Genomic DNA, 13,052 nt, shown 5'->3' on the forward strand with positions numbered 1-13,052 from the left:
CGTAATCATGAGCAAACAAATGATTGTTGTCGTTTTAAGCCTCTAAATTTTTGGGTGGTTTCTTACACAGCAATAGATAAATAAAACAGCCAATAAGCATTATTGACTGAGATGTAAAGAAAATTTTTAGTCCTCAGCTAAAAACATAGAGTTCCCATGTAGACCACATTTTAAGATCCTTACCAAACAAACTTCTCCTCTGTGATTCCCAGATACTGTTTGCGGAGGGCAGAGCCTTGAGTGTGGCTACGTCATCTGCCACAGACTTACCATGTTACTCAACAAACTATTTTGACATTCTGCAAGTCAAAATCCCAATCCACAAAAAAGCCGGGCACAGTGGCTCATGCTTATAATCCCAGCACTTTGGGAGGCCAAGGCAGACGGATCACCTGAGATCAGGAGTTCAAGACCCGCCTAGCCAACCTGGTGAAACTCCGTCTCTACCAAAAACACAAAAATTAGCCAGGCATGATGGCGGGTGCCTGTAATCCCAGCTACTTGGGAGGTTGAGGCAAGAGAGTCACTTAAACCTGGGAGGCGGAGGTTGCAGTGAGCCGAGATCGTGCCACTATACTACAGCCTGGGCAACACAACAAGCCTCTGTCTCAAAAAATATAACATAACATAACATAACATAACATAACATAACATAACATAACAAAATGGTATCATTCTACTCACGGATCTTCTAAGAAACCTATTAATATAATGGGAAGTAACTGAAAAGCTCACAGACCATCTTAGAGTTCATCAACCATTTTTACTTGGGATAAATGGAGCTATCCCCATCACTGCCCACGTGGTAAACTGCTTCCTGCCTAACTAGCTGAGTATTACCAAGCCTTGAATGTCACAATCACTGTCAGTTTTCTGGGTAAAATATGCTAAACGGTCATGAATGATTTCAAGTCATATCTCCCTGAGACCAGAAACTGGAACGTAACAAGGAATTTGCTTGTCACTGACTAACATATGAAAATTCATACATTTTGAGCTTAAAACATGATCATCTTTGGAGTATATACATCAGTCACTCAATATAGTCTAATCGTTTTATGACAGAAATGTGGGCATGACAGCAATTTCACTTTTGCTATCATTCTAACAGCAGAACATTCCTGCCTGCTCCCATCCCCTACCAGCTCCAGGCCCACCCTACAGTATGGCTTGCTTGCCATTCTGCATATCCTTCCTGGAGTCTGCAGACAGGAAGTTTTGGGACAAATGCATGCAAGGAGCTGCCCTCCACTGGCCTATGTTAAAACTTCCCAAGAATCTCTCAAGGTCTATGTGTATACTTGAATCTGTGGTTCCCCAACACCTGAAGGGTAAGAAGCACAAGAGTTTGTTAAAACAGATTCCTTGGCCCCACCACTGGAGGCTGTTATCAGTAAGTCTAAAATAGGGCCACAGAACAGGTCATGTAAAAGCAAGCTCCTCACGTATTTTGTACCATCTGGTTTGAAACCTTTATTAATATTACACAAACTACCCTTTAATAGTGTTTTTCAAAACTTTTTTTAAACTAAAATTGACAGTAAGAAATACAAGTTATATTGTGGCCCAATATAGACAAATATATATATGTGTGTCTATAGACATTTTAAATAAAGTGTCACAAAACAATATTTAAGCTATGTACTATGAGTACACAGTGTTAGCCACAGAACATGCAATGAACCCTCCATTTTTCTACTCTGTTATTCTATTGCTTTTTAAAAAATTCTGGCCATAACCTACTAGGTCAATTATACCACTCAATAATGGGTTCTTCATAGTTTGAAAAAATAGTTTCCATATATAACAAAATTAAGGTTAAGGGAACAAACACTGTATTCACACATGAGCTTTACAAATCTTTATGAGTTGCAGATTAACTATAAAAAAGACATACCACAACAAAATAAAACCAAAGATAACAGAAGAAAATAATAAATAAAAGCACAGCAATTCATTTAAAAACAAAATAGAAATAGTCAACAAGGCTAAAAGTTGTTTTTTTGTTTTTGTGTTTTGCTTTTCTTGAGACACAGTCTCGCTCTGTCGCCCAGGCTGGAGTGCAGTAGTGTGATCTCAGCTCACTGCCAGCTCTGCCTCCCGGGTTCACACCATTCTCCTGCCACAAGCTCCCGAGTAGCTGGGACTACAGGCACCCACCACCTCGCCCGGCTAATTTTTTTGTATTTTTTAGTAGAGACGGGGTTTCATCGTGTTAGCCAGGATGGTATCGATCTCCTGACCTCGTGATCCGCCTGCCTCAGCCTCCCAAAGTGTAAAAGTTGCTTTTTTAAAAACAGACTAATAAAATTCTGGTAAGATTAATCAAGAGTTCAAGGAAAAAGGTGCAAATAAATACCTGAAAAGGGGAACATAACTCTAACTGCTGCATATATTTAAAAGATATGATATCAATGAACTTATGCCACTATATTTGAAAACTCAGATAACATGGAAAAATTATTTTAAAATATACTTACCAAAAGCATCTCAAGGACAAACAGCAACTCTGAGTAGTTCTATAACATTAAAGAAACTGAACCAAAAGTTTAAAAGTCTCCCTATAAAGAAAATTCCAGGCCCAGAAAATTTTCCAAGTTCTACCAAATATTCAAGAAATAATAATTCCAATTTCCCACAAATTATTCCAGAGTTCAGGAAAAAAAGAGGAAACACTCCAAAGCTCATTTTAGGAGGCCAGCACATGCATTATACCAAAACCCTAGAACAGTGGTTCTTCAAGTATGCTTCAGGCACCCCAGGCCCTTTCAAACAGTTTATACTGGTTTAATACTGACAGTTGCTTTACTCACTTCCATTTTCCAAAGGTTACATGATACATGACACTGCAACAGACTGAATGCAGAAGCAGATATGATAATCCAACTGTGTTTTGTTAAGTTTTTCCAAAAGTGATAAAATATACCAATTCACAGACTCAAGATGCTCAACTCAGAGCAGAATATATATGTAAAGAAAATGCTGACGGGCGTGGTGGCTCACGCCTGTAATCCCAGCACTTTGGGAGGCCAGGCCGAGGCAGGCGGATCATGAGGCCAGGAGATCGAGACCATCCTGGCTAACATGGTGAAACCCCGTCTCTACTAAAAATACAAAAAATTAGCCGGGCGTGGTGGCGGGCACCTGTAGTCCCAGCTACTCCGGAGGCTGAGGCAGGAGAATGGCGTGAACCCGGGAGGCGGAGCTTGCAGTGAGCTGAGATTGCATCACTGCACTCCAGCCTGGGAGCCAGGGGACTCCGTCTCAAACAAAAAAAAAAAAAAAAAAAAAAAAAAAGGAAAATGCTGCTTAGATGTATCAAAGCCAAATCGCGAAAAAGAAACTTAAAGAAGAATATTAAAAGCAGCCAAAGGGGAGAAAAATCTATTCAAGGTAGATCTTAAAATTAAATGTAAAAGGAAAAACTATAAAATATTTATACCACAATAGAGAATATCGACATCTGGCAGAGAATGATTTCCAAAACAAAATGCAAAAAGCACAAACCATTAAGAATTTTCCATCAAAAACACAATAAGGAAGTAAAAAGACAAGCTGCAAGCAAGAAGAATATATTTCCAGCACATATAACCAACAGGGACTTGCAACCAGAATAAACAACTGTACGAAGCAACAAGAAAAAAACAAACAAAAAGAAAACAAAACAAAACAAAAAAACAGAAAACATACTTAAACAGGAATTTCACAGACAAGGCAAAAAGGGAACATAAACATATAAAAAGATGTTTAGTCTCATTAATGGTCACGGAAAATAAAACCACAATGAAATGTATACCCAACAGCACAGGCAAATTAAGAGTCAGACACCACCAAGTATTGTTGGAGGAGATATGGAACCACAGGAACTGACTCCAGAGTCCCAAGTGGTCTTAGCAGAAGGAAGAGGGAGCTGATACCCACTATGTTAGTCTTACGTATCACATTTTGCTTGCTACCTGTCATAGTTTGAGTCCCCTCACACCTCCAACCCCATGAAAAAAAAAAAAAAGAGAGAGCAACAAAGACAGGGGTGCAAATAGTCTACTTACTTGGGAGGTGATCTCAGAAAGCCACGGCGAGGGAGCAAGGAGACAGGCAACAGGGCAAAGCCAATAAAGAGTGTGTTCTTAGGCTTAGGCTGGTTACTGCAGTGGGCAACAGGGGCTCCTAAGACTACCAGGCGCCCTCTGAAGACTCATTTAGACTACAGCTGGTCCTAAGCAGGATGGGAGGCTAGAGCATCTATCTGCAACACCTATCTGCTATTGGTTGAGGGTTGCCTGGTACTGTTATCAGTCCGGACCCTGTATTCAACAGCCCTATAAAGGTCTAAATATTATACTTTCTTTGCTGTATGGCTATTCTGATAAAGATCTGCAGTTCCCTTGAGGAAGGATGGGAGAATGTCTGCCTATACGTGCAGGAATGTTGCAAGATCTTTCCCAAAAGAGATCCAGCCTCCCCTTCAATTCATGGGATGTGGATCTAAGAAGTGGCTCATATCTGAAAATGAGGTGACAGACAGTGATTGTTCCATTGTAGCAGCTGACATCAGTCTTCTACTTGCCAGCTGTTAATATTTTTTTAACTGATTATACAAGTCAAGCAGCACCATGGGTAGCTGCCCATCTTAGAAACATCATGCTCTATTCGCATCAGAATGGGTCAAGAATCCCCAGTTGTGAGTCCAGCCTTGCTGCCCATTCTGGGCACTATGTCTACCTTGTCTCTGATGGTTAACTACTACCATCTGGCCTCCACTATCTCAGAATCCTATCATCCTCATTGATACTTGGGAACCCAGTTCCATAGTAATATCTCCTAAGGTCAATCTTGTCCTACAGAGGACAGCAAACACTGAGCTTCTCAAAGATGCAGGTCCCCTCACTGGGCATTCCATATTAGCAGAGTGAAAGGAATAGGCCCTCCCAGGAACACAGGCAGGAGGTGCAGGTGATTCCTTCCTCAATACTCTGCCAAGATAGTTCTGATGCCTCCACGTCATTTATTGCAGTCCAAAATGTCTTGACCTTAGCACTAAGACATTTTAGGCCACATAACTCTTTTTTGTGGGGAGCTATTCTGTACACTGGAGGTGGTTGAATAGCATCCCCACTCAGTAGAAGCCAGAAGCAACCCCCAGCTGTAACAACCAAAAATATATCCAGACATTGCCAAGTATCCCTTGGGGAGGCAAAATCAGCCCTGGTTGCAAACCACTGGTATGGGCCATTGTTGTGTCCAAGCTTCGAGAAGCCCGCCCAGTCGCATACCAGGACTGGCTCCAGCTGTCCTTGCTGGGTCACCAAATCCTGAATCATGAAAGAATGCTCACCTGTCAACAGGCTCTCTCCTCTCCAGCTTTATAGTCCACCAATACCCCCACCTTTGGTCCAATACCCTTAAGATTCTCCCTGCCATTCATTGTGTTTGCCGTTTCTGCTGGTCCATATTAGCCAGGTCCTGCAACTCCTGGAGAAACTGCTTTCCTGCTCAGGCAATGCTGAGATCTGAGGGGGGGAGGAGGGAGATCTTGAGGAGGACAAGGATCATATGGTGAGGCATCTGCCTCAAGTGAGAGCTCTGCACAGTGTCCAGGCAAGAACAGACTGCTGTCCTCTGCATCAGAGAGGTGCATACCTCTACTGGTCCAAGGGATCTAAGAAAATCTGGGAATTCAAAGTTCTCTGTGCCTCTACCCAAATATCTCCATCCATGTCTCAGGGTCTCACATCTTGCTACCATTGCCCTGATTTAGCAGAGGCAACCTGTCAAGGCTGTGCATTCAGCTTCCTTTGCAGTTCTGCCACAAATATAATCAAATTCTGGGCCTGACCTTCAAAAGAGCCAGCCCTCCAGCTGCAGGAGATGTGGCCAGAGAGCCTTCTGTCTCTCACAGTGTACCCTGAGTTCATGTCTGGCTGACCTGGGCGTGGCATTCTCTTACCCCAAGGCTTCTAAGGAAGATAACAAGAGTCAGTCAACTGCACTATCCTTATCATCACCATTGTCCATACACTGCTCAAGTGCTAGAGCTACCATACTAGCCAATGCTTTTCCTTTCACCTGAGTCTCATCCCAACCCACTGCTGGTGACAGTCTTACTACAACTGTGATGTTAGAGAGTACCAGGGGTTACCAACGCCTAAATTAATACTAGTAAAGGGGTCCTTGTTGCCAACTGAGGTTGAGTGATTCCAGTTTAACAATACTATCTCACACTGCTTTCTAGAGCTACTTCTAGTACCAACAGTCTTGGTTTGTGCTCTGCCAAACTAAGAGAAAACAACTTGGGTGCAAGTGTCTTGCAAAAGATGAATCCAGAAAGCCAGATTGAGGAAGTAAGGAGAGGAGTCAGAAGGGTGCACACCTGAGCTGGTTACCAGACTGAGCTAGGCCACAGTGCCCAGTCCTTCTATGATCCCTCTGGAGAAGCATGGAGAACACACCTCAGAGCTGTCCCTTTGGAGGATGGAAAGCCACATCATTCACCCACCAAAGCCCACCCCACATTGGCTGAGGGACGCCCCCAGACACGTAAACTCCTCCACGTTTGTGAAGTGTGTCGACACAAGCTAAGCGAACTCCCACACATCTGTTTCAAACTCCAAGGAATAAAAGCTGGGAGATACGGCAAGCACTTGAGGTGGAATAAACAATAAAAGAAATGAAAGGGAAAGGATGAGAAAAGAAAGGGGAAAAGCCCCTTACTAGGAAGTGCTTTACAGAGATAGGATCTTCCCTGCGAGCACCCACATCACCTTTTATACACTTCATTCTAGCACCTGCCACATTTTATGAATTGGTTAAGTATTTGCAAGTCTGTCTCCTCTACTGGTTGTGATTTTTCCTGTAATCAGTTGTTCATCTCTGCTCAGTATTCCTAGCATCTAATACCAAATCTAGAACATATACTTAAGCCAGGTGCAGTGGCTCACACCTGTAATCCCAGCACTTTGGGAGGCTGAGGCGGAAGGATCACCTGAGTCCAGTAGTTTGAGACCAGCCTGGGCAACATAGCGAGAGCCTGTCTCTACTAAAAAATACAAAAATTAGCCAGGTGCACGACTATACTCCCAGCTACTTGGGAGGCTGAGGTGGGAGGGTTTCTTGAACCCAGGAGGTTGAGGCTGCAGTGAGCTATGACTGCGTCACTTCACTACAGCCTGGAGTGCATATTTAATATAAACATAAATATTTGTTGAATGAACAAATGTCTCTATCCTTCCCAGTTCCATAGGTGCACATGGTTTAGAATCCAAGTTTTGAGTTACTATATGTGATGGCCTCTTACTATTATCTTTCCTAAATAGGAAGGAATTTCCAAAAGAGGAGGGGGATTAACTAGATATTTCCACAGACTCTGAATTTTCTGTACCCACCCCTGAACACCCTCCTCTCCAACCATCCATCATACGCAAACACATCCAAAGAGAACCATTACTCTCCCTACTCCTGCCTTTTATTTTTTTTTTTTCTTTTTCTTTGAGACAGAGTCTTTCTCTGCTGCCCAGGCTGGAGTACGGTGGTGCCACCTCGGCTCACTGCAACCTCCACCTCCTGGGTTCAAGCGATTCTTGTGCCTCAGCCTCCCAAGTCACTGGGATTACAGGCGCCCACCACGCCCAGCTAATTTTTTGTATTTTGTGGTAGAGGCGGGGTTTCGCCAAGTTGGCCAGGCTGGTCTTGAACTCCTGACCTCAGGTAATCCGCCCACCTCAGCCTCCCAAAGTGCTGGGATTACAGACTTGAGCCACTGCGCCCAGCCTGCACCCCTGCCTTTATAAACCTGTACTACATTGGACCCCTTTTGTAAAACTGCTGGGCTAGACTGAAGTGACAGTGCTCCTGACTCAGGACACTCCAACCTCATCCCTGTAACACACAGAAGCCATCCTCCCAGAACAGTTTTCACATGCCAAAGCACAGAGAGATGGAATATCTCCAAACCATGATCCAAGGAAACAAGTCATGATCTGTCTGTCCAATGAGACAGCTCCCTACCACCACGAGGTTAAAAGCCCAGGAAGATGACAGACTGAAACGAATCATCTACTAATGAAGGTTTATTCCATATAATACCATAACCTGGATCAAAACAAGAATTTCAGCCCTACAAACTTTATCGCCTTGAAACACATCAAACCTGCCCCTCTGCAAAACACTGGATTCTTCTGGCTAGCTGTCAAGCACTGAGTCATTGGAAAAGTCTTTTAATTCCAATCTATGGTGAGGATGAGATGCATTTTCTGTTCCTGGAATTATTTATTCCTAAAATTTGCCTGAATAACCTTTCCTTGGTGCTTCAGGTTATATCCAATCCACTTAGTCCAATGTTTTGAGTCACAGTCTCTTGTCGTCTTAACCTTTTTATTTTTATTTTCTTTCTTTCTTTATTTTTTTGAGATGGAGTCTTGCTCTGTCACCCAGGCTGGAGTGCAGTGGCACAATCTCAGCTCACTAAAACCTCAGCCTCCTGGGTTCAAGCAATCCTCCCGCCTCAGCCTCCTGAGTAGCTGGGATTACAAGCGTGTGCCACTATACCCGGCTAAATTTTTTGTATTTTTAGTAGAGACGGGGTTTCATCATGTTGGTCAGGCTGGTCTTGAACTCGTGACCTCAAGTGATCCACCCACTTTGGCCTCCCAAAATGTTGGGATTACAGGCATGAGCCACTGCGCCTGGCCTCTTCTTAAACTTTTTAGAAAGGCCCTTACAGCTGAACTCCCGGGGCCACTGCTACACCGGATCTTAACCCAACCGTTCCAAAAAACAGAGGAACCAAATATAAGCAAAACCAAAAAAAGCCACAGTTCATTGCCTTACTTGATAGGATTCTTTACAATTAAAGTTATTTTATGGCTAAATGCCCCTAAAAATTATTCTCAATTAAAAACAATACCCTTTTAATTATGGGATTATACTATGACAATGTGTGTCATTACATAATTAATATCTAAATCTTACTAAGCACTTACTACATGCCAGGGTCTGTTTTAAGCACTTTATAGTGTTAACTTATTTAATCTTCACAATAGTACTATAAGCCAAGCTACTATTATTACCCTCATTTTACAGATGGGGATAGTACAGCAAAAAGTTTAAGCACCTGGCCCAATATTACACAACTGGAAATGCCAAAGCGAGGATTCAAAGCATGGCAGTCTGGCCCCAAAACTGATTATCCATTCATAACCTCACATGCAACCAGGAAGTCGGGGGAAGTGAATGATGGAAACCCAATCATCTATTTTATTAAGGTGAATAGCCTTTGAGTTCCGAAAGTTACAAACTAAGTCCAGTTAAAGTACGTAGAGCACTTACCTGACTTACAAGAAGAATTTAAGACTTACAAGAAGAATTTAAATGGACATATTTCAAGACCACGTCCTCACACAAGTAAGTCAAGAACCCTTGTAGATTAGCACTGCCCAATTAGTAACGCCAAGCAATTATTTGATTCTCCAAATCGTGTGTTTAGATCTGGTTCCCTCCGAATGTAACAAAGCCCCAAACACCCCTGGGCTTCAAGTTGAAACCCAGAGCCAGTGTGCTTCTGGCCACCTAGTCCCCAGACTAACATGCCCCTGGCCCCAGCCCAACACCCCCCGGGCCACCTAGTCCCTGGCCTAACATGCCACCAGCAATCTAGATCGCAGCCTAACGTGCCCCTGCCCCGTCCTGACAGGCCCCCGGCCACCCAGTCCCCTGCCTAACACGCCCCCAGCCACCTAGTGCCTGGCCCAACATGACCCCGACCACCCAGTCCCCAGCCTAACATGCCCCCGGCCACCTAGTTCCCGGCCACTCAGTCCCCGGCCTAAAACGCCCCCGGCCACCCAGTCTCCGGCCTAACACGCCCCTGGCCCCTTCCCCACCTCGTCCCACGGCTCCTGGCACCGCAGAGGATGCCGCAGGCCACCGCCGGGCCCTGAGGCGCAGGACATCCCCGTGGGAGTAATCAGATCCCTGTGGCTGGCGGGAAGGTGGCAGCAGGAAGGGAGGGTTCACGGCGGAGGGCGGAGAGCGGAGGGCGGGTCCCCGGAGGAAAGAAAGGAGCGGACTGGGGGCGAAGGTTGTCTAGGAGGACAGGTGGGTACCAAGATGCAGCAAGCACGGCCGACGCCGGGGGAGTAGGAGAAGCAGGAGTGGAAATCGGAGCGCTCCAAAAGCGGGCAGTCATTGTCACGGCCCCAGCGGGGCTGGGGGTGGCCTCTTGCAGCCCACGGGCCTCCACGCGACCGCGCTCCCTCGGCCCTTGTCCCTACCCAGCCGCGGCCCCGAGAGGCCCGAGCCCTAGCCTCAGCGCCAGCCCGGCCGCCGCCCCGGAGCGCCGCGCTTACCTCGGCCACGGCTGCCTCCCGCTCGGCCCCGCGCTCGGTCACCGGCTCATGCCGCAGGGCACGGGCCACCTCCGCCCGGGTCGGATCGCGCCGATTCGCCAGCCACCACCTCCAGGGCCGAGTCTGGGCGAGCCAGCAGCGAGCTCGGGGCGGGTGACCGGGCTCCGGGGCGTCTGACACCGAGCGCACTGCGCATGCGGGAGCGGCCAGGCCGCGCCTCCTGGTGGACAGGAGGAGTCAGGGCACCGCTGCAGTGTTTTCCCAGTCAGGCTCCGCAGTGAAATGCTCAGATACCCTCATTCATAATTAAAGAATCCTTAAACCCGAACGAGACACCACGCGTCGCTTATAAAACTAACAAATATGTAGTCGTTTTATTATAATCAGTTCTGGTGAGGGTACAACACTCCTGGAGGGCAATTTGGGACTATCCATCAAATGGAAAATTCTGGTACACTTCGGTCCAAGAAGCTCTCTGTGGATACCTATGGATATTCTCAACAATGTTTGCCAAAAATTTCCACGACAGCATTCTTTCTAATCATAGCGAAATGCTAGACACAATCGAAATAAATTATGGAATTTGATTAGTGATTTGAATGTGAGAGGGTGCAATATATATGGGTAAGGAAATATCTCCAAGATATTAGTTAATATGAAAGCGTAGTCCAAAACAGCGGGCAAGTACGATCACTTTTAGGTAAACTACGCATATGCAAAAACAAAAGGGAGAAATATGTAAAGAAGGTGCTTATATTCAGGCACATATATAACTTCTTTCTGGAAGGAATGCAAGAAGAAATGAAGAGCTTCAGATGGAGTAGTTGTCGTGGCAGAAATGGAAGCATTTATGGCCAGGCAAGGTGGCTCACACCTGTAATCCCAGCATTTTGGGAGGTCTAAGCGAGAGGATCGCTTTAGCCCAAGAGTTTGAGACCAGCCTGGGCAGCATAGCAAGACCCCGTCTCTACAAAAAATACAGAGTTAGCCAGGCATGGTAGCACCCGCTTGCAGTCCCAACTACTCAGGAGGGAGAGGCAGGAGGATTGCTTGAGCCCAGGAGGTCAAGGCTGCAGTGGGCCGTGGTCATGCCACTGCACTCCAGCCAGGGTGTTAGAGCAAGACCCTGTCAAAAAAAAAAAAAAAAAAAAAAAAAACCCGCATTTTTTTGTATCTTTCTATGTTATTGACATGATTTAGTGCTATACATGCACAGTAAAACCGCTGTCATAAAGCAGTAAGTGGAGTCTAAAAAATTAAATGAAAATTCCGAGTGATGTTATTGAGAGGTTAATGAAATGACCCCTGGGCCTGTGATGCTGGTTTGATAGAGTTGTGGGTCTAGTTGCAGGATCCAAATCCCTTCTGGTCCTAGATGTACTCTGGCGCCATCTGGTGGAAGTTGTCACTGATAGCTTCAATATTCACAGTGATTATTCTGAGACTAGATACCTACAGAGGCTTCTGGCAGCAACCATGATTCCAGAGATATTTTTGTGATTAATGCCTGATTGTCACAGGTCTAGGGAGACTGGGATGAGGGCATTCTGGGAATGGGACATTCATGTTCTGCTTCCCCACATCTAAGGGGGCATTGCTCTGCTTTCCAAATCAAATCCCACCCCTGCAAATGATACAAAATGTAGCACACATACACCCCATTTGAGAACTGGATGGGTGGAGAGCAGTGATGATCACCAGTGGAACTGTATCCAAATTTCTCTTATCCCAGGGAATATTGTTTTCACTTTTTAAAATAAGTCAACAATAGCCATCTGGTCTGGAAGACTGTGACCTCTTTTTTTCTTCTCCATGTTTATCTGTATTTTAAAACATGTATATTTTAAATTAATCCTTTGTTCTTTTATAAAATGAGAATTTGCCATGTTAAAGAATTGTGTGAGGCATAGCCTTTGAGAAAGGCTGCCTATCTTATTCACTTTTTATAACCTTAAATTTGCCTAATGCCTGGCATATAGTAATTGCTCAATAAATATTTGTTGAATGGAGAAAGATGCCTAGGCACTGGGAGTAGCTACCTAGAAATAAGACAATAAGATTACTCAGAGGAGAAGGTAAAAAGTGGCATAGGAGAATATAAACAAAATGCTACAGAATTAAAAAAAGAAAGAGGTCACATCCAGTTGGAAAGATCTAGGAAGATTTCAATCAACAGTTGGTATCTTTGTTTATCCTGGAGGATACTTATGATTTTGACAAGCAGAAAGGTGAAACGGGCATTCCAGGCAGAGAAAAAAAGTCATGAGCATGTGTTAAAGAAGGAAAAGCAGTTAGGCAGAGTGGCTCACACCTGCAATCCCAGCACTTTGGGAGGCCGAGGCAAGAGGATTGCTTGAGACCACAAGTTCAAGACCAGCCTAGACAACAAAGTGAGACCCCCATCTCTGCAAAAAAAAAAAAAAAAAGTAATAAAAAAAAATAAAGAAGGAAAAGCAATCAGAAAGAACAAGTGTTTTTCAATCCAGTGTGGTTTACACAGTGTGGCTACATTCCTAGGCATGGAACCATGCAAGTAAGGGAGGTGGGAAAATATAGAAGCCGTGAAATTAGAACCTACATGTTGCAAAAGTATCCAAGGATGACTTCAGGGAGGAGTGGGAAATAAATTATAAGCCAAGACCTGAAGTTTCTGAGAAGGCAGAAAAGTGTCTTAGTAGTTGGTGGTTGAAGAAGGAGAGGCTGTAGAAA

General features: G+C 44.7%; 1 protein-coding gene across 2 annotated transcripts in view; it reads right to left on the reverse strand.

The window, feature by feature from the left end:
- EXT2 (exostosin glycosyltransferase 2) overlaps positions 1-10,532 on the reverse strand; it is a 197,159-nt gene extending 186,627 nt beyond the window's left edge. Inside the window, exon 1 of one of the 2 annotated variants that reach the window (XM_008000925.3) lies at positions 10,344-10,532. Coding sequence is in view for 1 of the 2 variants with exons in the window: in XM_008000909.3 (XP_007999100.3) it covers positions 9,879-9,947 (69 nt within the window). In the remaining variant the exon portion in view is untranslated. Of the gene's footprint in view, positions 1-9,878; positions 10,005-10,343 lie in introns of those variants that run through there. The other variant, XM_008000909.3, reaches the window with a different exon arrangement.
- Between the last annotated feature and the right edge of the window lie 2,520 nt (positions 10,533-13,052).

Source organism: Chlorocebus sabaeus, chromosome 1 (assembly GCF_047675955.1).
Source record: "Chlorocebus sabaeus isolate Y175 chromosome 1, mChlSab1.0.hap1, whole genome shotgun sequence".
In the NCBI taxonomy this organism is placed as follows: domain Eukaryota; kingdom Metazoa; phylum Chordata; class Mammalia; order Primates; family Cercopithecidae; genus Chlorocebus; species Chlorocebus sabaeus.